This window comes from Hyla sarda, chromosome 3, assembly GCF_029499605.1.
Source record: "Hyla sarda isolate aHylSar1 chromosome 3, aHylSar1.hap1, whole genome shotgun sequence".
Classification (NCBI taxonomy): domain Eukaryota; kingdom Metazoa; phylum Chordata; class Amphibia; order Anura; family Hylidae; genus Hyla; species Hyla sarda.
Window position 1 is genome coordinate 400,162,620 of NC_079191.1, and position 25,520 is coordinate 400,188,139.

Genomic DNA, 25,520 nt, shown 5'->3' on the forward strand with positions numbered 1-25,520 from the left:
AGCAATGGCTCAGAGGACGGCACACCCGACCAATCCACGTCATTCTGATAAATGGCCAGCACTCTCACTTACAATGACTGTAACTCTTCTTAATGGGTGACATAATGCATCTCGCTGACTAATGGACCCGCAGAGAACATTCACAAATAATCAAAGGAGAGACAAGAAGAAAGCTTCTTGGCCTCAGGAAGGTTTATTTATAGTAATCTTTATGAGCTATGGTATAAATACGCATATGTAGACTGGTCAGTCATAACATTAAAACTAATGAATAACATTGAATATTTCTTGACAATGGCTTCTGCCAAGCCATGAGATATAGTAGACATCAAGTGAATAGTCTGTTCTTGAAGTAGATGGGTTGAACGCACGAAAAATGCACAAGTATCTCCAAGAATGTGACAAGGGCCAAATTGTGATGGCTCGATGACTGGATAAGAATAGCTCCACAAAAGCAGGTCTTTTGGGTCTTTCTGGTATGTAGAGGATAGAACCTACCAAAAGTGATCCAAGGAAGCATAACTGGTAAACAAGGAAAGGGGTGAAGATTAAAGGTCCGCATCAAACACATTGCTTTGAAAAAAAAAAAAAAAAACTGCTTTGCTAGAGGGGAGTCAGAACACAGCCACAAACCAGATGAAGGAACCAAGCACTAGATTTTACCATATGTAACGCTTGGCAACATGATATTTATGGTAAAATCTTTATCTTTACCATCCCTGGGGGACGTTTTTGCCCCCAGGGATGGTGAGGATATGAAGTTATAAAGTAGTCCCCTGTACACAAAGCTATACTTACCTAGTCCCGTCGCTCTGGCCATAATGACGTCCCCTCAGAGTGGACTGCCGTCTGTTTAGGCAGCAGAGCGATGACATGGGGCGTCACTACAGCTGGAGCTACGGGACCAAGTAAGCATAGCTCCCCGCCCAGGGGACTAATTACAAAGCGGTGGGGGAGACTTTATAACTACTTCATATCCTCACCAACCCCCCTGGATGGTGAGGATAAAGATTATACCATATATAACGCATTGCCAAGTGTATATATATGGTAAAAATGTTGTGCTTCGTTCCCTTCAAAGGGATATCCCAGTCTCTCTTATGCTGCTGGGGAATAGGAGGAAAAAAAAAAAAAAAAAAAGAAAACACATACCTGGTCATGGCCAACCAGCCCCCACCCCCCACCCCCAGCTCCTGTTCAGCTCCTTCAAGATCCCTGGTTCCAACTTCTTCCAGCTTCTGAGACAAGCTAGTGAAGCAGGACCTGCCCAATCAGCCAATCACAGGTGGAAAGGGGACACCAATGCTCCCAGGTCCTGCTCCAAGACTTATCTTCATTGTAACAGAGAGAGAGAGATATGGAGAGGTTTTCTGTTTAGCTCCAACCATGGCCAGGAACCTGTTTTGTGCTCCGACCCCTGACGCAGGTTGTCCGCTCTTTCTTCTGCTCTGCCGGTGTGCATGGTGCCATACTTTTAAAGAGCCAACAAGTGTTCTACAAATCTTCCCCAGCCAGTCATCTTTAATGTTTAGCTATTTAAGGATGTAATTTCTTCCTCTGCCTTGCCTGAGCGTTGCTATGATTCATAGTGTCCATTTGCAAAGGTGTACGATATCGTATCCTGCTTTTATGTATATTAAACAGTGTCAATCCGGTTTCTTTCTCCACTTGATCCCTCATATACCTCTCCCTTTGTCTTCTGTTGCTGACCATGAACCTGTACCATCTGCTTCGACCTTCTTGCCTTCTACTGACACTGCCTGTGTCTGACCCCTGTGTACAGTGCTGACTCTCCAGTGCTGGTCCCGGACTGCCAACTATGGTAGTTTGCTCCTGGTGCCAGGCTCTGATAACATCTAGTCCACTGGGCCAGCTTGCTACCTACACCAGAAACACACTAGGGAATGATTTGGTACCCTTTAGCAGCAATAGTTCAAATGCCACAACCTGGATCAGATGAAGGGTTAAAATCTACATGGTAAGTAGGCTCCTTTCCTGGGAGTGGGCCAAAGCCAAACTCAGTAGCACATTAGGTCCACATCCGTTGTCCGTTATAAATGGTGAAGAAATGAAATACAGATTATATTATAGCCAAAAAAAATGTGCCAATATTCAGCAATAAAGCTTTATTTATGTAAAACCGGTCCGCTCAGCAGAAGAAACATTTGTTCTGAAATTGCTTTGTTCTAGTCATCGTCGATAAACTCCTTACACATTTACATACTATATAGTGAATTTAATTGCTAGTTCCTTCCCATAAAACTACTGTGTGTTTTAAACAAAGTGTATTAAACATTTACATTTTTTTGGAATATCGCATTCTCTTAAATGATGCTTAATACATAAATATTTATGACCTGTTTTAATGCTTTAGCATTCTTATTCTGTTATGATCTGCTAAATGGAGAAACAAGCCAGCTGTCAAAATGCCAGTCATAGCGATCGCTGCTGGAGCATTAACTTTCATTTAAATCAATGGAAGTGTAAGATCTGCTAACAAGATGTCTAAAAGCGTTCACGGTCTTGTAAAGAATATGAAACAAAAGAACATTGTCTTGGAAATTCACCAACATCTATCAGCAATGAAAGAGGATTAAGTCCACCCTTAAAGGGGTACTCTGCCCCTAGACATCTTATCCCCTATACAAAGAATAGGGGATAAGATGTCTGATCGCGGAGGTCCCGCTGCTGGGGACCCCCACGATATCCCTGCCGGACCCGGCGTTCGTTTAGAGCGAAGGCTCGTGAGTCACGCCCCCTCCTATAGACTTGTATTGAGGGGTCATGGCCATGACATCACAATCCTCCGCCCAACATCGCCAGTCATCCGGCATGGAGCACAGTTCGTTCCGTGAATCAGATGTCTGGGATGCCGCAGCAGATATAGCGGTGGTCCCCAGCGGCGGGACCCCCGCAATCAGACATCTTATCCCCTAATCTTTGGATGGTGGATAAGATGTCTAGGGGCAGAGTTCCCCTTTAACTAAAAGAAGGTTTTGACCTTAGTGGCAGGAATAATGATGTGTCATGGTCAAAGAAGGGGATCTACAAGATTTTGGAGTGTGTCTACAGCAATTTCCCATATTAAGCCATGAAAGCATTTGAGAGGGTAGACACTGATGTTGGATGATAGTCCTGGCTCACAATTTGTGTCCTAAAGGTGTTGGATGGGTTTGAGGTCAGGGCTCTGCGGCTACACAATCATCAACCATGCCTTCACCTCGCTTTGTGCGCTGGAGCATAGTCATGCTGGACTCCTGGTCTATCCCAAACTGTTAAACGTCTGTCTGTTGGAACATTATCTTTATGGATTGAGGGATTTTACATATAGTCACAACCAAAGTGTTTTATGAAGACGTGAAGTCCTCAGCCTTTGTTCACATTTGCAATTTGGCCGTGCTTTTCCCAAAATCGCTGTAAAAATTATGCACTTTCACATTGATTTATGCAATCGCAGTACAATAGTGCTATTTTCCTGCAATTTTGGAACAATCAGAGCAAAAATGCAACATGTGAACAGCTGTTGTCTCTATAAGATCAGCTGGGCACATAGAGGCCTGTGAGCAGCCAAAAGAGCTTGATCATCCTGCAGGTAACATGAAGTCAGCTGACCACTTTCTTGGACACATTAAAAATGGATCTTCTGAAGGTGATCACATGACAGTAATAAATAAAATAAAGAAAAAAAAATGGGGTACTTTAACCCCTTAAGGACCCAGCCATTTTACACCTCAGGACCCGGCCATTTTTTGCACATCTGACCACTGTCACTTTAAACATTAATAACTCTGGAATGCTTTTAGTTATCATTCTGATTCCGAGATTGTTTTTTCGTGACATATTCTACTTTAACATAGTGGTAAAATTTTGTGGTATCTTGCATCCTTTCTTGGTGAAAAATCCCCAAATTTGATGAAAAATTTGAAAATTTTGCATTTTTCTAACTTTGAAGCTCTCTGCTTGTAAGAAAATGGATATTCCAAATAATTTTTTTTTAATTCACATATACAATATGTCTACTTTATGTTTGCATCATAAAATTTACGTGTTTTTACTTTTGGAAGACACCAGAGGGCTTCAAAGTTCAGCAGCAATTTTCAAATTTTTCACAAAATTTCCAAACTCACAATTTTTCAGGGACCAGTTCAGGTTTGAAGTGGATTTGAAGGGTCTTCATATTAGAAATACCCCACAAATGACCCCATTATAAAAACTGCACCCCCCAAAGTATTCAAAATGACATTCAGTCAGCGTTTTAACCCTTTAGGTGTTTCACAGGAATAACAGCAAAGTGAAGGAGAAAATTCACAATCTCCATTTTTTACACTCGCATGTTCTTGTAGACCCAATTTTTGAATTCTTACAAGGGGTAAAAGGAGAAAATGTATACTTCAATTTGTAGCCTAATTTATCTTGAGTAAGCACATACCTCATGTCTATGTAAAGTGTTCGGCGGACGCAGTAGAGGGCTCAGAAGCGAAGGAGTGACAATGGGATTTTGGAGAGTACGTTTTTTTTAAATGGTTTTTGGGGGGCATGTTGCATTTAGGAAGCCCCTATGGTGCCAGAACAGCAAAAATCCCCCACATGGCATTCCATTTTGGAAACTAGACCCCTTGAGGTACGTAACAAGGAATAAAGTGAGCCTTAATACCCCACAGGGGTTTCACGACTTTTGCATATGTAAAAAAATAAAAATAAAATTTCACTAAAATGTGTGTTCCCCCCCAAATTTCACATTTTTGCAAGGGTTAATAGCAGAAAATACCCCCCAAACATTGTAACCCCATCTCTTCTGAGTATGAAGGTACCCCATAAGTTGACCTGAGGTGTACTATGGGTGAACTACAATGCTCAGAAGAGAAGGAGTCATATTTGGCTTTTTGAGAGCAAATTTTGCTCGTGGGGGCATGTCGCATTTAGGAAGCCCCTATGGTGCCAGGACAGCAAAAAAAAAAAAACACATTGCATACCATTTTGGAAACTAGACCCCTTGTGGAACGTAACAAGAAATAAAGTGAGCCTTAATACCCCACAGGGGTTTCACGACTTTTGCATACGTAAAAAAAAAAAAAAAAAATCACTAAAAGGTGTGTTTCCCCCCCAAATTTCCCATTTTTGCAAGGGTGAATAGCAGAAAATTCCCCCCAAAATTTGTAACCCCATCTCTTCTGAGTATGGAGGTACCCCATAAGTTGACCTGAAGTGCACTACGGGCGAACTACAATGCTCAGAAGAGAAGGAGTCATATTTGGCTTTTTGAGAGCAAATTTTGCTCGGGGGGCATGTCGCATTTAGGAAGCCCCTATGGTGCCAGGACAGCAAAATAACCCCCACATGGCATACTATTTTGGAAACTAGACCCCTTGCGGAATGTAACAAGGTGTAAAGTGAGCATTTACCCCCCACTGGTGTCTGTCATATCTTTGGAACAGTGGGCTGTACAACATTTTTAATTTGCACAGCCCACTCTTCCAAAGATCTGTCAGACACCAGTGGGGTGTAAATTCTCACTGCACCCCTCATTACATTCCGTGAGGGGTGTAGATTCCAAAATGGGGTCACATGTGGGGTTTTGTTTTTTTTGCGTTTGTCAAAACCGCTGTAACAATCAGCCACCCCTGTGCAAATCACCTCAAATGTACATGGCGCACTCTCCCTTCTGGGCCTTATGGTGCGCCCCCAGAGCACTTTGCGCCCACATATGGGGTATCTCCGTACTCGGGAGAAATTGCATTACAAATTTTGGGGGGCTTTTTTCCCTTTTACCTCTTGTCAAAATGAAAAGTATAGGGCAACACCAGCATGTTAGTGTAAAAAGTCTATTTTTTTACACTAACATGCTGGTGTAGACCCCAACTTCACCTTTTCATAAGGGGTGAAAGGAGAAAAAGACCCCCAAGATTTGTTAGGCAATTTCTCCAGAGTACGGCGATACCCAATATGTGACCCTAAACTGTTGCCTTGAAATACGACAGGGCTCCAAAGTGAAAGCGCCATGTGCATTTGAGGCCTGAATTAGGGATTTGCATAGGGGTGGACATAGGGGTATTCTACGCCAGTGATTCCCAAACAGGGTGCCTCCAGCTGTTGCAAAACTCCCAGCATGCCTGGACAGTCAACGGCCCCCCTCGGCGTTTGCCCTGGATGCCTGCTGAAGCATTTCAGCAGGCATCCGGTTCCGATCTCTGCCCGGCGTGCGGCAGAGACCGGAAAACGCCAGGACGTACGGGGACGTCCTGGGTCCTTAAAGACCAGGGTGCGGGGACGTCCCCGTACGTCCTGGGTCCTTAAGAGGTTAAAAACCCACAATAGGATGAGCTATATAAAACACTTGTCATTTTCCTAAGCAGTTTGGTCATAATGTGGTTAAAGTACAACTCCAGCCAAAATGCTCTATCAACAGGACCTGTGACCCCCTGCAATCTCTGGAACGGGTCCTGGCTCTCAGCGGGGAGCGTGTGCAGTAGACGGCATGCACTCCTTTCCGAAGAGACCCATGTACAGTAACTCAGGCATCTCTAGCACTCCCGGAGCATGTGCCGCCTAACACACGTGCTCCTTACTGACAGCTGGGTCCTGTTCCAGAGATTTCAGGGGGGTTTTTGGCTAGGAGGTGGGTCCCAGCAGTCGGACCTCCTGCGATCAGCGGCTTATCAACTATTCTGTGGATAAGGGATAAGTTAATTTTGGCTGGAATTCCTCACTCCATAAAGGACACAGTGGAAATAAGCATGAATAAAAGATTTACATTTAAAGATCAAAATCATCAACACTGACTTCTCAATGGCCACTAAACAATCTGGCATCTTAATGGCCACCATGTAATAGGGCTGGGCGGTATGCCCAAATATGTGTATCACGGTATTTTTTTTAACTTACGGCGGTTCCACGGTATATAACGGTATTTTCACACACACACACCCCACCCCAATCATGTAACCCGCGCGCGGTGTTCGGCGACCCCCAATTAATGATCAGCCCAGAGGGGTACTACTCACATGTCAACTTCAAGCACTGCCATTCTCCTCTTTGTTGGGGGCAGCCGGCGATGGATCTCACTGTACGCCAGTGGTCTCCAACCTGCGGACCTCCAGTTGTTGCAAAACTACAACTCCCAGCATGCCCGGACAGCCAATAGCTGTCCGGGCATGCTGGGAGTTGTAGTTTTGCAACAGCTGGAGGTCCGCAGGTTGGAGACCACTGCTCTACGCTGTATCCCTATGCCCGGGCTGCAAAAGATAAAGAAAATAAACTGTAACTCACCTATGTCGACCACACGCTGGGGACAGGGAACGTCGGACAGCCATCAGCCTATGACCGGCCGAAGCGATGTCCCGCCCCGGCCAGTGATAGGCTGAGCCCACTGTCATGTAAGAAGCCGGCCAGAGCTTCTTACATGACAGTGGGCTCAGCCTATCACTGGCCGGGGCTGGACATTGCTCTGGCCGGTGATAGGCTGACAGCTGTCCGACGTTCCCCGTCCCCAGCGTGTGGTCGACATAGGTGAGTTACAGTTCATTTTCTTTATCTTTTGCAGCCCGGGCATAAGTAAACAGCGTACAGCAGTGGTCTACAATTCCCCCATTGGGGAATTCTGTAGTGTGCATTTATCCACAGATTGGGGGGTGTCCTTTAGTTTACACTTTAGATTAAATATTTTAGCCAGTTAACCCCTTTGGCACCTACCTTCGTATTTCTCCAATGCCTGGATGACACTGGGCAGGTGGTTCACAGCCTGGTAGAGTCTGTAACAATCTTGCAGGTTCGCGTTCTGTCTTTGGAACTTTTTGGCCAAGCGGTTAAAATCTGGGAAGCGACGAAGTAAATCTTCCTGCAGGCTCTGTCTGAGTTCTGTATCAGTCACAAAAGCTTCCACCAAGTTTAACCTGAGAATTAATGAATATTTAAATGAGTGAGTGAATTCATCAGTGTTGTGTGAGATTCTCTGTATTACTGTCCCAAAACCTACACTAAAATTATAGGGTTTTCCAGGCAAAAGTCACCTATAGCTGATTGGCAGGAAGCCAACACCCGGCACCCTAAACAACCCACTGTTCTGTAGAGCTGCAGCACTTGGATGTATACAGTGACTAAAGCCAGAAGCCTTAGCTCCATACATTGTGCAATGGCTTCTGGCTCCTATGTGGACATCCGAGCACTGCAGCTCTGGGTTGCCAAACAGCTACTTGTGGCCTATCAAGAAAATTGGCGATCAATTCCTTTTGCCAGGATTTTTTTTTTTAATTACAGCCAGATACTGAAACAACTTTTTTTTTTAATTACAGCCAGATACTGAAACAACTTTTTTTTTTAATTACAGCCAGATACTGAAACAACTTTTTTTTTTTAATTGTAATTTTTATATAAAAATTTTTAGTACATTATTATAGGTGCTACCATCTTACCTGAGGGTTTTTTTAAGAGCATTTAGCGATATTTACAGCAAACCCCATGGACATAGACAAAATGATCTGCAGACCCTACTTCTTTGTATGAAACAGGTTTGTAAGCATGCTCTGTGACCTGTGTAGAGGTCAATTAACAGGGGAACAGGAATAGATGTAGTAAAAGTGATGCTTACCACATCAAGTTACACTCCACCAAGCGTAACTATGGGAAAAAAAGAGCAAAGGTTTTTAGGTGCCTGCAGCCACTCCACGTCCAACTTCAATGTAAAAGCAAAGGTTTCCTCCAACGTATCGACGGGATTCAGAGGCGCTGGACACACAAGCTGAAGGGATGCTTTCGGTTTGTGTGTCCAGCGCCTCTGAATCCCGTCGATATGTTGGAGGAAACCTTTGCTTTTACATTGTCTTCAGACTGTTTTTTGTGTCTATAAAAGGCGCAAAAAAGGCGCAAGCAGGGTTTATTTGCCCCTTTTTTGCACCTTTTATAGACACAAAAAACAGTCTGAAGACAATGTAAAAGCAAAGGTTTCCTCCAACATATCGACGGGATTCAGAGGCGCTGGACACACAAGCTGAAGGGATGCTTTCGGTTTGTGTGTCCAGCGCCTCTGAATCCCGTCGATATGTTGGAGGAAACCTTTGCTTTTACATTGTCTTCAGACTGTTTTTTGTGTCTATAAAAGGCGCAAAAAAGGCGCAAGCAGGGTTTATTTGCCCCTTTTTTGCACCTTTTGGTTTACACATTTCTGCTGATTTTGAGTTGAAATCCACTGATTTTGGCAATCCACATGATATGGAAGGGTTTTATGAACTGCACCTTTTTGTGAAAAGGCACAAAAAAAGACGCAAAGCCACTGAAAAGTCTCTAAACTACACCAGCCCGGACTTAGCTTAGCTTTATGGTGTATGTGAAAAGTAAAAATTCCAGAAAATGTGACCTGTGACCATTTAATAAGTCTGGTTAGAAAAAAGCTTCACTTACACCTACAATGATAAAAAAAAATGCCCCCTTAGAGTATTCAGGCCTCCATAAGGATCATGGTTTGCTGATCCTTGTGGTTCTGTAGCACAAGGCAGCTGCTTTTAACCTAAACAGTGCTGGATTTATAGCAGAGACTGTAACAACAAGTTCCAGTCTCATCTAAAGCTATAGACTGAGCTACAAAATAACACAGCCTTTTAAAGTCCACAAGAAAGAACATGGGTTTCGTTTGGCCAGTAGAGCGGATCCAAGTCATAAGACGACATGGGGGGGGGGGGGGGCGAGCCTCTCACTAAGAGAATAAAGCCTGTAAACAGCCCTGATCCAATCCTTTCTTCCTACATGAGAAACACACTGCAATGCAGAGACCGAGGAAGAGCAGAGACTGCAGTCACAACACAGAATGGATTCCAATGGGAGCCGCACGTCTCGCACACTGCACAGGTTCACTCCGCGTATAATCCTGCAGATCACACAGAACGGACGCTTCCCGAATAATTCCCTAATAATCAGATGACCATGTATAACCGTCACGGTGAACCTTATAGCAATGCTGTAGATTTCCTATAGGACTTATATACTCCCCTGCACTCTATGTGCTTTATATTAACCCTCATCAGTCCGGTGGGACGCCTGCAGTCATAAATCTTATCCCGTATCCTTTGGATAGGGGATAAGATGTATTAACCCGGAATACCCCTTTAAAAGGGGTATTCCAGGAAAAAACTTTTTTTTATACATCAACTGGTTCCAGAAAGTTAAACAGATTTGTAAATTACTTCTATTAAAAAATCTTAATCCTTTCAGTATTTATGAGCTTCTGAAGTTAAGGTTGTTCTTTTCTGTCTAAGTGCTCTCTGATGACACGCGTCTCGGGAAACGCCCAGTTTAGAAGCAAATCCCCATAGCAAACCTCTTCTAAACTGGGCGTTTCCCGAAACGCATGTCATCAGAGAGCACTTAGACAGAAAAGAACAACCTAAACTTCAGAAGCTCATAAGTACTGAAAGGATTAAGATTTTTTAATAGAAGTAATTTACAAATCTGTTTAACTTTCTGGAGCCAGTTCATATATATATAAAAAAAAAGTTTTTTCCTGGATAACCCCTTTAAGTTCTCCAGTCTCACCCATAGACAAGCAAATCCTGAAATACAATTCAACCACTTAGAATGCAATTTTTAATATGCATTTCTGTCTTTAGGGGGCGCTGCATGGACAAAGTGTTTAGTTAGTTTGCTTACAGCTGGGCTCCATCTTGTTGGTGTTACAGTAGTTGATAGTTTCCTCTAAGATCGGCCTTTATTTGGGCATTTATCTGATTCCTGTTAATGTTCTTTCCTCCATCACGCATAATGTTCTTTCCCGATCATAACTACCGTATCTATCGGCGTATAACACGCACTTTTAAAACTTTAAGGCAAAAAGCCTGCCTGCGTGTTATACACCGATAAATCTTCTGGTCACTGATTTAAAGCGGCCGCAGCAGCGTCTACTTGTTAAGTATAGGCAGCACGGCCGCAGCCACTTTAAATCAGTGAGGAAAGGGGAATCAGGTAAGGAAAGGGGAAGAGTGGTCTTCAATCTGCGGACCTCCAGATGTTGCAAAACTACAACTCCCAGCATGCCCGGACAGCCGTTGGCTGTCCGGGCATGCTGGGAGTTGTAGTTTTGCAACATCTGGAGGTCCGCAGGTTGAAGACCACTGGCATAGGAGGAACATGATGGGGGAAATGAGGAGACAGGGGGAAATGAGGAGACAGGGGGGGAAATGAGGAGACAGGGGGGGAAATGATGGGGGGGAATGATGGGGGGGGATGATGGGGGGGATGATGAGACGGGGAAATGATGGGGGGGGATGATGAGACAGGGGAAATGATGAGGGGGGGAATGATGGGGGGGGGATGATGAGACAGGGGAAATGATGAGGGGGGAATGATTGGGGGGAAGATGAGACAGGGGGAAATGATGGGGGGGATGATGAGACAGGGGAAATGATGAGGGGGGGAATGATGGGGGGGATGATGAGACAGGGGAAATGATGAGGGGGGGAATGATGGGGGGATGATGAGACAGGGGAAATGATGAGGGGGGGAATGATGGGGGGCATGATGAGACAGGGGGAAATGATGAGGGGGGGAATGATGGGGGGGGATGATGAGACAGGGGAAATGATGAGGTGGGGGTGATGATGAGACAGGGGAAATGATGAGGGGGGGAACGATGGGGGACATGATGAGACAGGGGAAATGATGATGGGGGAACGATGGGGGGCATGATGAGACAGGGGGAATGATGGGGTGGATGATGAGACAGGGGGAATGATGGGGGGGAGGCACTAAATACTTAATGTCTGTATGGCTAGTGGGGGTCTATGACAGGGGGAAATGATGAGACATGGGGGGTGGCGATGAGAGGGGTAAATGTGGCACAGGGACTGATAAAAGGGAAGGAATGATGTGACTGGAGGGGACGGAACCCAACTGAGGTGCAGAAGAAAACGAAGTTGGGGGGATGATGTGGCATTTAGTCCAAGTCATTTATGTTACATTTTATTTATTTTACTTAAATTTCCCTGTTAAAATGCCAGTGCGTGTTATACGCCGATAAATACGGTAATGTTACACACACACCCCCCCCCCCCCCCCATCACTGATAATGTTCTAATGTTCGCCTTATGTCTGGCCGACTAGTGAATTGGTTTTTATTTTTTTCTTCTCTTAGTAAAATGGTGAAACCAAAATCCGGCACTAAACTGATTTTACATTTATAAAACTACTTTACTCTGCATTTCCTAAAAGAGACAAACAGAGGGCAGGGGTAATGCAAGCAGGTTACCCTATGGTGATGTAATATAAAGAGCTTGGTGCCATCTGTGCTATATAAGGAATCTTGTGCTTCACCCTCTCTCTGCAGAAGGTGGAGAAAGGACTATTTAATGGGTGCTATGGTGAGAGTTAGATAAGCTGTAATAAGTATAAAATACCAAAAGTTACATAGTGCTGGGGCTATAGTGAAAGCCTATCCAGTGACAACAGCCAAACAGGAGATCACTAGAGGTGAGAAGAGGCGCCAGAAAGCTCTGGGCACCTATTATTAAAGGGGTACTCCGGTGAAAAACTTTTTTTTTTAAATCAACTGGTGCCAGAAAGTTAAACAGATTTGTAAATTATTTCTATTCAAAAATCTTAATCCTTCCTGTACTTATTAGCTGCTAAATACTACAGCGGAAATTCTTTTCCGTTTGAAACACAGAGCTGTCTGCTGACATCATGTGCACAGTGCTCTCTGCTGACATCTCTGTCCATTTTATGAACTGTCCAGGGTAAAAGGAAATCCCCATAGCAAACATATGCTGTTCTGGACAGTTCCTAAAATGGACAGAGATGTCAGCAGAGAGCACTGTGCTCATGATGTCAGCAGACAGCTCTGTGTTTCAAACGGAAAAGAATTTCCGCTGTAGTATTTAGCAGCTAATAAGTACAGGAAGGATTAAGATTTTTGAATAGAAATAATTTACAAATCTGTTTAACTTTCTGGCACCGGTTGATTTAGAAAAAAAATACTTTTTCACCGGAGTACCCCTTTAAAAGGGTCCACCGCCCCTATCCAAAGCAGCGGGACACCTCTCCATTCTGCATCCGGTGTTTGTTTAGAGCGTCAGAGGTTCAGCGCCGGGGTTTGTGATGTCACGACCGCACCCTGGTCGTGACGTCACTGCCACACCCCCTCAATGCAAGTCTATGGGAGGGGGCGTGACTGCCGTCACGCCCCCTCCCATAGACTTGCATTGAGGGGGCGTGGCCGTGACATCACAAGTGGGGCGTGGGCGCCTCCACCTCACATTGCCAGTCATCCGGCACTGAGCGAAGTTTGCTCCGTGCATCGGATGTCTGGGGTGCCGCAGCAGAGATCACAGGGGACCCCCGCGATCAGACATCTTATCCCCTATACTTTGGCTAGGGGATTAGATGTCTAGGGGCGGAGTACCATTTAAGGATTTGCCCCATGTGCACCTGCAACAGCAATGTCCAAGACACCACAAAATTATTATTTTTTATGGTCATGCAACATACATGACTGGAAACTTTAGGGTCTTTTTTACTTCCCTCTGTGTCCTCTATATAGAAGAGCTCAGAACTGCTGACAAATTCCTTTTTAGAATTCTAGACCTAGGCAGAAGGAAGAAAAATGTCTAACTAGTGCCACCTATCGATATCTACCCTGTAAGTCAAAGAGCTTTGAGGCCTCACTAGAGATATGAGTAAACCTAGTCTCCTGCAAAAATAAAGACACTCAAAAAGGGATACAATGGCCCAAATTTACTAAACAGAAAGCAGACATTTTGTAGGGTTTTTTGGTTATTTTTTTTTTTCTTTTGCGTTTTCTAAATTTTCCAGAAAGATGGATCATATGTTAACATTGGGGGTTTCTTTTTTCCCCACAGAGTCTGAGAAAGTTGCTCAGAATACCCACGTGGGAAATAAAAAGTCACGACTTATATGACGTCACGTGCGCGATTCAGCGACAATCGTCACATAGTGTCGGAAGTGAACAACGAGGGGTGCACATCAAAGCCAACAAGCAAACAGTGAGTAAATCTGACGATCTTGTCCTAATATGAAGGGATTTAAGGATACCTGAGATTTTAGTAATCTTATCTTGTTGTGGTAAACAAATGTACCGTATTTTTCGCTGTATAAGACGCACTTTTTCTTCCCCAAAACTGGAGGGGGGAAAGTTGGTGCGTCTTATAAGGCGAATACCTGTGGCCATCAATGTACGGGACCCGCGGCTAATACAGGACATCACCAATCGCGGTGATGCCCTGTATTAACTCTTCAGATGCGGCGATCAAAGCTGACCGCCGCGTCTGAAGCGAAAATAACACTAACCCGGCGGCTCAGTCGGGCTGTTCGGGACCGCCGCGGTGAAATCGCGGCGTTCCAAACAGCTTACAGGACACCGGGAGGGACCTTACCTGCCTCCTCGGTGTCTGCTCTGTGCCGGGATCCCCTGCATGGCCAGCGCTCTCCGTCGTCATCATCATGTCGTCGCACGCCGTCCCGTCATCCAATAGGAGCGGCGTGCGTAGCGACGTGATGACGGCGACGGAGAGCGTGGATCCCGGGGAAGACGTCCGGAGCGTCGGGGGACACCACAGGGACGCGGCGACAGCGATGGAGCGACATCCAGGGCAGCGGTGATTGGTCTGGAGTGGCAGGGACACGTGAGTATTACCTCCTATCCAGTGGTCTTCAACCTGCGGACCTCCAAGATGTTGCAAAACTACAACTCCCAGCATGCCCGGACAGCCGTTGGCTGTCCGTGCATGCTGGGAGTTGTAGTTTTGCAACAGCTGGAGGTCCGCAGGTTGAAGATCACTGTTGGGTGCAGAATCTTTTTCTTCTAGATTTTGCACCTTTAAAATTGGGTGCGTCTTATATGCCGGTGCGTCCTATAGGGCGAAAAATACGGTAGTCGCCTCTACTAGTCATAACAATATCCCTTGTGAATTGGTATATACAGTGGCCCCTCAAGGTACAATATTTATTGGTTCCAGGACGACCATTGTATGTTGAGACCATGACTCTATGGAAACCTGGTTACTGGCTCTGAAGCCACCAGAATGTCATTCAAAAATAGGAAAAAGTGAGAATTAAAGAAAAATACGTAGAAAACTAATATAGATAAAGCAAATCCTTATATATAAAAGTAATAAAGATCTGCTGGGAGCTGTAATCACTGTCTGTGTAGGGGACAGGAGCTTCTTCAGGGTCCTGTACAGTACACAGTGTCCTAAAAAAGTAAAATGGACCCCGCCCTCACCTGGTGTCCAAAGGAGCAGCTAACCCTGGCACAGGAAAAGAGTAGTACAGAACATGTAATACCTCCCTGTACTGTAGGGGGCGCTACCAGACACCAGTCAGTGCATACGCTTCAGTAATACAGGGGTTTTACCAGTAAAATGTCCATCCTGATTGGTCGGTTCTTCCGGCCATTGACACGTTTCACAGATCTGGACTGTCTGTAGTATTGTATGTTGAGTCTGGTTTCAAGTTACAATGGTAAGGAAAGGCTATTGTATGCTGAATCTATAGTATGTTGAGGCCATTGTAAGTTGAGGGATCATTGTACATCTATTACTTATTGCAGACTGTATATAAACTACATGAGCGTTCACACGCCAGGGTTTCCTATAGCTTTAGTAGCTCGTACATCTTTTCTCCATTCTGAAAATCCTGCAGAGATGAGTCACAAGTGATGAGGAAAGATGTCTTCCTTCCTACAGTAGTGACTCAGCTTATACAGCGTAAGGAGTTTTGGGATCTAATTTCCCTATAAATGGTCCTGAAAGGCAGAGGTTACTAAATCCTTTGACAGTCTGTTCGAGAAGCAAGCTGAACAGGGATAGGACATAGGACTCAGGTAAAAATCTATTTTCTGCTGGGATTGCACATGTGTGAATATACTACGGCAGTGTTTCTCAAACAGTGTGCCCCCAGCTGCTGCAAAACTACAACTCCCGGCATGCCCGGACAGCCGAAGGCTGTCCGGGCATGCTGGGAGTTGTAGTTTTGCAACAGCGTGAGGCATCGTGGTTGGGAAAGAATGCACTACAGGGAAAACTGGTCCAACTGTTTTCTCTTCCAAAATGCTGTCTCAGTAGAGCCATCCATAGGTGACAACTATTAAAAAAAAGTGTTATTTCCAGATATCTCCACTGGGACCCTCACCTAATGAGAGCGGGGGTGATTTTAGCCATGAGTGATCGGAGCGAAGTGTGATGCTCACCTGTTGCTTCAGTCACTCTCTATAGACTTCTAAAAATAGCGGAGCTCTGTATCTGTAGGGAGTGAATATCATATATATATATATATATATATATATATATAATTTTGTATGTATGTATATTTTTTTTTTTATATATTTTGAGATGTATGTATGTATATATATTTATGGTCAGAGCCTTCCACCTGAAATAGAACATGTACCTAACCCCTGACCAGAGTAACCAACCTGACCTAACTGCGGCTAGTGGTGTGCCCGAGCCGCCGTCGGGGGTGTGCCTAAAAGAGGGCATACCCCTGTGTATTAGCAAACAAATAGAATATTTGAAAAAGAGGGTGGTGTAGGTGGGAAAAACCCGGGTGCCCAACGTGTCAGTTATCCCACCCCTCCCACCCTAAATAGCGGAGGTTCCAGTCTCCTCCCATAAACTCAGGTATGTTCCAACCTTCCACATATTATTATATATATATATATATATATATATATATATATATATATATATATATACACACACACACACACACACACACACACACACACACACACACATATATATATATATATTTATTATAAAAACACATTTTTTATTCAATGTAACCAATGCCCAACATGTGCATGATACAGTCAGGTCTATAAATATTGGGACTTCAATACAATTCTAACATTTTTGGCTCTATACACCACCACAATGGATTTGAAATTAAATTAACGGCTTTAATTTGAGGGTATTTACATCCAAATCTGGTGAATGGTGTAGGAACTACAACAGTTTGCATATGTGCCTCCCACTTGTTAAGGGACCAAAAGTAATGGGACAATTGGCTTCTCAGCTGTTCCATGGCCAGGTGTGTTATTCCCTCATTATCCCAATTACAATGAGCAGATAAAAGGTCCAGAGTTCATTTCAAGTGTGCTATTTGCATTTGGAATCTGTTTCTGTCAACTCTCAAGATGAGATCCAAAGAGCTGTCACCATCAGTGAAGCAAGCCATCATTAGGCTGAAAAAACAAAAACCCATCAGAGAGATAGCAAAAATGTTAGGCGTGGCCAAAACCACTGTTTGGGACATTCTTAAAAAGAAGGAACGCACCGGTGAGCTCAGCAACACCAAAAGACCCAGAAGACCAAGGAAAATAACTGTGGAGGATGAGCGAAGAATTCTTTCCCTGGTGAAGAAAACCCCTTCACAACTATTGGCCAGATGAAGAACACTCTCCAGGAGGTAGGTGTATGTGTGTCGTCAAGAGAAGACTTCACCAGAGTGAATACAGAGGGTTCACCACAAGATGGAAACCATTGGGGAGCCTCAAAAACAGGAAGGCCAGATTAGAGTTTTCCAAACGACATCTAAAAAAGCCTTCACAGTTCTGGAACAACATTCTATGGACTGATGAGACCAAGATCAACTTGTACCAGAGTGATGGGAAGAGAAGAGTCTGGAGAAGGAAAGGAACATGATCCTAAGCATACACCTCATCAGTGAACATGGTGGTGGTAGTGTCATGGCATAGTGGGCATGTATGGTGCCAATGGAACTGCTTCTATTGTATTTATTGATGATGTGACAAAGCAGCAGGATGAATTCTGAAGTGTTTCGGGCAGTATTATCTGCTCATATTCAGAAAAATGCTTCAGAACTCATTGGATGGCGCTTCACAGTGCAGATGGACAATGACCCAAAGCAAACTGCAAAAGCAACCAAAGAGTTTATTAAGGAAAAGAAGTGGGATGTTATGAAATGGCCAAGTCAATCACCTGACCTGAATCCGATTGAGCAGCATTTCACTTGATGAAGACAAAACTGAAGGGAAAATGCCCCAAGGACAAGCAGGAACTGAAGACCGTTGCAGTAGAGGCGGCAGAGCATCACCAGGGATGAAACCCAGCAATGTCTGCTGATGTCTATGCGTTCCAGACTTCAGGCTCTAATTGTCTGCAAGGGATTTGCAACCAAGTGTTAAAATATGAAAGTTTGATTTATGATTATTATTCTGTCCCATTACTTTTGGTCCCTTAACAAGTGGGAGGCACATAAGCAAACTGTTGTAATTCCTACACCGTTCACCTGATTTGCATGTAAATACCCTCAAATTAAAGCTAATAATCTGCAGGTAAAGCACGTCTTGTTTGTTTCCTTTCAAATCCATTGTGGTGGTGTATAGAGCCATAAATGTTAGAATTGTGTCAATGTCCCAATATTTATGGACCTGACTGTACATCAAGGGTATATGTCTGGGAACACTCCCAACATATTCCACTGCTGAATACAGAATAAGCACAATGTGAACACAGCCTTATACTGACAGCGGGTGCAGTATGCCATTTCTTCACATTGGTGCAAGTACCAAATGTCTAAAGATGTGAAGAAGCTCCACGTAAATGCCTGGTTAGGATACAAACTCTGGACTGCAGGCTGTGTCACCATGCAACTCACAGATAAGGGGAAACATTTATCCGGCTGACAATGTTTTAGTCTATATTGAACAAATGGATTATTATAATCAGCTTGATGTTGCTGAAGAATAACCACTAAATAAATCTCCGACATAAGAAAATGACAGGCCCGGTCACGATCTGCCTCACTATTGATTGTAACCTGGACAGAATGACTCCCGCTACAAGTTCTATGCTACAGTGACATCTAGTGGTCACACACCAACATAGCTGCAAAAGAAGTCCTATACTAGCTACTACTTACTATATGTCAGGAAAGGGGCACTCCGGTGGAAAACTATTTTTATTTATTTTTAATCAACTGGTGCCATAAAGTTCAACAGATTTGTAAATTACTTCTAATTTAAAAATCTTAATCCTTCCAGTACTTAGCTGCTGTATGCTCCACAGGAAGTTGTGTAGTTCTTTCCTGTCTGACCAGTGCTCTCTGCTGACACATCTGTCCATGTCAGGAACTGTCCAGAGCAGGATAGGTTTGCTATGGGGATTTGCTCCTACTCTGGACAGTTCCTGACATGTACAGAGGTGTCAGCCGAGAGCACTGTGGTCAGACTGGAAATAAATTCAAAAAGAAAAAAAAACTTTCTGTGGAGCATACAGCAGCTGATAAGTACGGAAAGGAAAGGATAAAAAATTGTTTTCCACCTGAGTACCCCTTTAAGGGACTCTTATCCATGGGAATACAAAAAAACTGATCTGGAGATCACTGGCATCCATGTGCCACACAAATACCCTATTTATTCCAAACAGCACCCTAGGATACTAAAAAGGTCCCAGTCCAAGACCTGCCCTGAGATTATCGTGATCTGGAGGTGGATTTGCTGAAAGTCCTGTAGACTTTAATGGGAGGCATTTAAGAAGGACTAAAAGTGTTACTATATAAAAAAAAAAAAAAAAAATGAAAACAGAACACTTCTGACCTGTCACACAGACATGGCAATAGTTGTGATTGGTCAGGGGTGCTGAAACCCCCTCCCACTGATCGCTGTAGTGTAGGAGTCATAACCCAGACATAGGGAGCTACAAAGTCCTTGTGCCAGAGCTCTGTGCAATAGAGAGATTCTGGCACAGAACTACCAACAAACTTCTACATCTCAGCTTGTTATCCCCTAGCCTCTCGGGGGAAGGGAGCGTGTGGGAAGTGATTGGTGTGTCTGCTCATGCTGCCTTGTCCATAACACATGGACAAGCCTCATGCAGCTGCAGGACTGGTTAGTGTCCCAGTAGGTATGGGGACCCCTAGTGGTAGGATTTTCAGGAGTTAATTATTCTTTTATTTTTATTTATTTTTTAAACATAATCCAAAAGATCTTTAATTTTCATCAGTAACAACATATAAAAAGTTTTTGAATGTGACAGTGCCCATTTAGGTGGGCCATTAATATCCAATTGGTAAGGGTCCGACTTCCAGCCAATGGGCTGATTGTAGAGGATGCACTCAAGCTTACTGCCACCTCACTTCCTACCTGACACACTGCCACATACGTTGTAATGGATGTACCTGGTATTGCAGCTCAGCTCATTCAGTGAAGTTTTGTATCACTTCTGAGAGCCCTTGGACGCACTCTTTTATACGTTGACATTGCAGTGCTTGGTATGAGGGGTTTCTTGTGTATCTTTGTTTTGTAGATCATTATTGCTGTATTAGATTTTCAACTTGTTCACCAGCTCTGGCAAAACTACAACTGCCAGCATGCCCTGACAGCCTGCAGAGCATGAATGTAATGCCCGCAGAGATGATGGGAGTCATATAGTACACGGTATAGAGTATCCCGTGAGAAAACAAGACCATATTAAATGTCACCTCTGAGCTCAGCGGTGTGGATATCAGATCTTATTTTGACTTTTTGATTGCTTAGGAGTTACATAAATGACAAAAACAGAGGACGCTGCCCCCTACAGTCTGCTGCACCATCTACCAATACACAATGCAGCTTATCCCGCACCATTGAATCTAGTCCTCTTGTATATAGCTCAGCACCACCTCTTTATTCTTGCTTACCCAGATAATATGTCAAGGAATACTGAGAAGAGTTTAGAAAGACAGCTGCTCTCTTCCAAAAACAGCACCACCCCTGTTCACAGGCTGTGTCTGTTACTGCAGCATATAGCAGACTGTGGCTGAGCAGTGAAATGCACAGACAATAAACAAGTGTTGCTGTCCTTTAGGCCATGTTTTTCTTATTTCATGCACCCTATTTAATGGGAGTAAGTGGCACTATAAACATGGGCGTCTGTAAGATACCTAAGGAGAGCGCCAATTGTACGGTGCCCTAGCTGGGGCTGCTATTTTCTGCAAACCATGTGTGATTTTTGTGTAAACCTTGTCCTCTGGGGTAAAATGTAGGGAAAAATAAATAATATTTTAGGGACGATACAGATACTGCACTATTGTACGAGTACTTGTACTGGTGCAAATGTCCAGGATACCTAATTTGATAACTTCCCTGCCTCCTTTCTCGTTACTTAGTCAACCCCCCAGCACTGAGTCTACCTATGTGCGTGTGTCCTGCCAATCAAACGTGCAACATGTTGTCACACTCAATGCACCCATGACTGTGCCCCCAACTTGAAGAGATGGCAGGGAAGTCCCAGAAGAACTAACCATGGCTAAAGGAGAGATATTGGCAGGCACAAAGAGGTGGAGGCTAACAATACTGAGCCTGACTGCTGACATTTTGAACACGGGAGATGAGGCTCCAGACTGTAAAAAATGTAATCGGGAGGTACAGGACAGAAGCGGGAATTATAGGGTTTATAGCAATGGATTTCAACCTTTTTTTTTTTCCTTATGTTTACAGCTTTCCACAGGTTGAAGACCACCGGTATACAGTATATTAATCTGTTCCAGGACGACCATTGTATGTTGAAACCATTGTATGTTGAAACCATTGTATGCCGAGACCCTAACTCTATGGAAACCTGGTAATTGGTTCTGAAGCCCCAAAATGTCATGCAAAAATAGGAAAACGTGAGGATTAAAGAAAAATAAGTAGATAACAAATAGAGATAAAACAAATCCTTATATATAGAAGTAAGGCTGGGTTCACACTACGATTTGTAAACTACGGTTCCCGTATACGGCTGGGAGGAGGGGGGCCTTAATCGTGGCACCCGCACTCAGCCGTATTCGGGAACCGTATTTAATGCATGTCTATGAGCCGACCGGAGTGAACCGCAGTCTCCGGTCGGTTGCTTTTTCGGCCGTATGCGGTTTCCCGACCGCAGACAAAAACACGGTCGACCATGTTTTTGACTGCGGTCGGGAAACCGCATACATAGAACAGATCAGTGTTAGCAATCATGGTATTGCTATGAATAGTCCCCTATGGGGACTATTCAAGTGTAAAAAAAAAATGTAAAAGTAAAAAAAAAAGTGAAAAATACCCTCCCCCAATAAAAAAGTAAATCATTTTTTTCCTATTTTACCCCCAAAAAGCGTAAAAAATAAATTTTATAGACATATTTGGTATCGCCGCGTGCGTAAATGTCCGAACTATTAAAATAAAATGTTAATGATCCCGTACGGTGAACGGCGTGAACGTAAAAAAAAAAAGTCCAAAATTGCTACTTTTTAAATACATTTTATTTAAAAAAAATTATAAAAAATGTATTAAAAGTTTTTTATATGCAAATGTGGTATCAAAAAAAGTACAGATCATGGCGCAAAAAATGAGCCCTCATACTGCCGCTTATATGGAAAAATAAAAAAGTTAGAGGTCATCAAAATAAAGGGATTATAAACGTACTAATTTGGTTAAAAAGTTTGTGATTTTTTTTTTTAAGCACAACAATAATATAAAAGTATATAATAATGGGTATCATTTTAATCGTATTGACCCTCAGAATAAAGGATACACGTCATTTTTACCATAAATTGTACGGCGTGAAAAGGAAACCTTCCAAAATTAGCAAAATTACGTTTTTCTTTTTAATTTCCCCACAAAAATAGTGTTTTTTGGTTGCGCCATACATTTTATGATATAATGAGTGATGTCATTACAAAGGACAACTGGTCGCGCAAAAAACAAGTCCTCATACTAGTCTGTGGATGAAAATATAAAAGAGTTATGATTTTTAGAAGGCGAGGAGGAAAAAATGAAAACGTAAAAATTAAATTGTCTGAGTCCTTAAGGCCAAAATGGGCTGAGTCCTTAAGGGGTTAAACCCACTGCAGATACTTGGTAAAGCAGGGGGCGCCTATAATAACAGTGCGGCCGTCTCCTGCTGATAAGCAGTGGGATCCTTGCACGTTTCCAGTCACAGCTTTATATTTGCTATTTGTTTCCCCTTCACCTGTAATATAAGTTTATTACCCAGAGACATGAACAGTGAAACTGCCGCACCCATGTCATTCACTGCGAGGGGTGAAACCAGAGAGCAGAAACTAACCGGAGGGAACAATGACATCGGATCTGGACACCAGTGACCTGGAAAATAACATATGGCAGATGATGGGGGTTATCGCTTATACTTCCCTGCAGAAGAGCGCTGCACCCGGTCACCATAGACATTACAGTCACCAAATATTATTTAATTGATTAATATACAGTTTAAGGGAACGTTTTTTCACACGCTAGGAGCGAGTTTCCCACCCGCTGCGAGTTAGCTACCATTGATTTATATGGGTCCGTGGACAGTCCGCAAATCTGACACTATTGCGGACCGTCTGTGGACCCATTCAAATCAATGGTAGTGTAACTCACAGCGTGAAACCCGCTGCTGGTAATAGCGTGTGAACGCACCCTAAAGGAAAACTGTCAGCTTGCTCCCCCCGCACTAACCAGTGGTACTGGGGGGCGCTGATCAGTTTGATGCTTACTGTGCCCGGATACGCCCGGCTGTTCTGCCTTTATCTTTGTTTTCCCTATATGCTAATGAAGTGCTAACTGGCATAGGTGGGGTAACTGGAGCTTTGATGTCGTCACCGCCAGCCGCAGCACCGCCCAGCTCATCAATATTCCTCCCCTCCCTCCACCTCTCCCAATTCTCCCCGCTCTGTATTAATATTCCTTCCCTCGCTCTTCATTACAGAGCGGGGAGAATTGGGAGAGGTGGAGGGAGGGGAGGAATATTGATGAGCTGGGCGGTGCTGCGGCTGGCGGCGGTGACATCAAAGCGCCAGTTACCCCACCTATGCCAGTTAGCACTTCATTAGCATATAGGGAAAACAAAGATAAAGGCAGAACAGCCGGGCGTATCCGGGCACAGTAAGCATCAAACTGATCAGCGTCCCCCGCACTACCAGCCAGTACCACTGGTTAGTGCGGGGGGAGCAAGCTGACAGTTTTCCTTTAAGGTTTACCGGCTTATACTCGAGAGAGAGAAAAAATACCGTTGGGGGGGGGGGGGGGGGATGGGGGTGAGGGGAGTTGGCCGGGCCATCCATCTTCGCTGCAGGGACCATCCGATTATTGATGCTGCATTGACACCGCCGCACAGGGACGTCCACAACGTCAGGGGCGTCCCTGCGCACGGACATCCCAGCGCGGCGGCGTCAATGCAGAGTCACTAGTCTGGGGCCGGCCCAGAGCGGAGAAGAGGGCCTCCCGGTGAAGATGGACGGCCCTTACCGGCTCACTCTCCCCACCGGAATGCGGACAGTCCCTGCAGCTACTAAGCAACAGGACCGAGAGAACTGGGGAGGTGCGTAGACAAGAAGGGGGAGGTCTGGATGATAACAGGAGGGGGGGGTCTGGATGATGACAGGGGGAAGGGGGAGGTCTGGATGATGACAGGGGAGGTATTTTCCCCCCAGTCAATAAGTTTTCCCAGGTTTTGGGGGTGAAAGTAGGGACCTTGGCTTAAATTCGGGTCGGCTAATATTCGAGTATATACGGTAGTGGAGATGGTAAAAGGATAGCAGTGGAAGTGAAGATGATGACAGTAGAGGTATGTTCACATATTCCCTCCAAGCATTGAATCTGCTGCAAAACTAAACTCCCAATTGGTATTTTTATCTTAGGATAGATCAGTGTTTTCCAAACAGTGTGTCTCCAGCTGTTGCAAAACTACAACTCCCAGCATGCCCGGACAGCCGAAAACACTGATCTATTCTAAGATAAAAATACAAATCAAATAATAAAAGGCAGACTAGATGGATCAGGGTATTTTTTATTTTTTATTTTTTTTTACGCTAGTCTTCCATGTTTTACTAGGATTATTTTAATTTTATTTTTACATTTTTTTTTCTCAAAGCAACTTTTTCCTTAAAAAGGGGGCGTCACTAGGTCAGACCCTCTGCGATAAGGCACTGCGATTCGGCTCTCAAATACCTCTAGAGGGACACTGCACTAAAAATAACCACTAGAGGGAGACAGACAACTGACAATACAAAAAGAAAGTCTAATATAGCCCCGAAGTATTGGATTTCATTCAAGAGAGACAGAGATATCAACTGTATAATAATGTAGTTCAGTTTGGGTGACTATAAAGAAACTAGTTGACCACCATCGACAACTCATTACTCTTCAATAAATCTCCAAGGTTGAAGGGGTACTCCAGTGGAAAACAAATATGTTTTCAATTCAACTGGTGCCAGAAAGTTAAACAGATTTGTAAATTACAATGTGGGTTTGGAGAGGCTCTTGTCAATCAAATAACCATACGACCTGGGCTACCCAATTATATCACCTATACCCAAGGTGATGGAAATAGTTAAAATGTAAATAAGAAGTAAATTGGGGCTCAAGGTCTTGAACAAATGGCCATAGGATATAGATTTATATAAAAATAACTGTTATATATATATATATATATATATATATATAAATAAAAACTAGTGGAGATAGGTGTCCCACAGGGCCCTTGTGAGGACACCACTCCAACAAGTATAACAATAAAATGGTATATACAAATAATAAAATATTAAAAATGTGACCA

General features: G+C 43.8%; 1 protein-coding gene and 1 long non-coding RNA gene across 2 annotated transcripts in view; one reads left to right on the plus strand and one right to left on the minus strand.

The window, feature by feature from the left end:
* MSH2 (mutS homolog 2) overlaps window positions 1–25,520 on the minus strand; it is a 145,334-nt gene that overhangs the window by 84,070 nt on the left and 35,744 nt on the right. The window contains exon 7 of the mRNA XM_056568081.1: window positions 7,690–7,889. Coding sequence (XP_056424056.1) covers window positions 7,690–7,889 — 200 coding nt within the window. The remainder of the gene's footprint in view (window positions 1–7,689; window positions 7,890–25,520) is intronic.
* LOC130362922 (uncharacterized) lies at window positions 9,756–21,616 on the plus strand. Its single transcript, XR_008891631.1, has 3 exons — window positions 9,756–9,837; window positions 13,839–13,982; window positions 21,440–21,616. It is a non-coding gene; the product is annotated as an uncharacterized LOC130362922 (long non-coding RNA).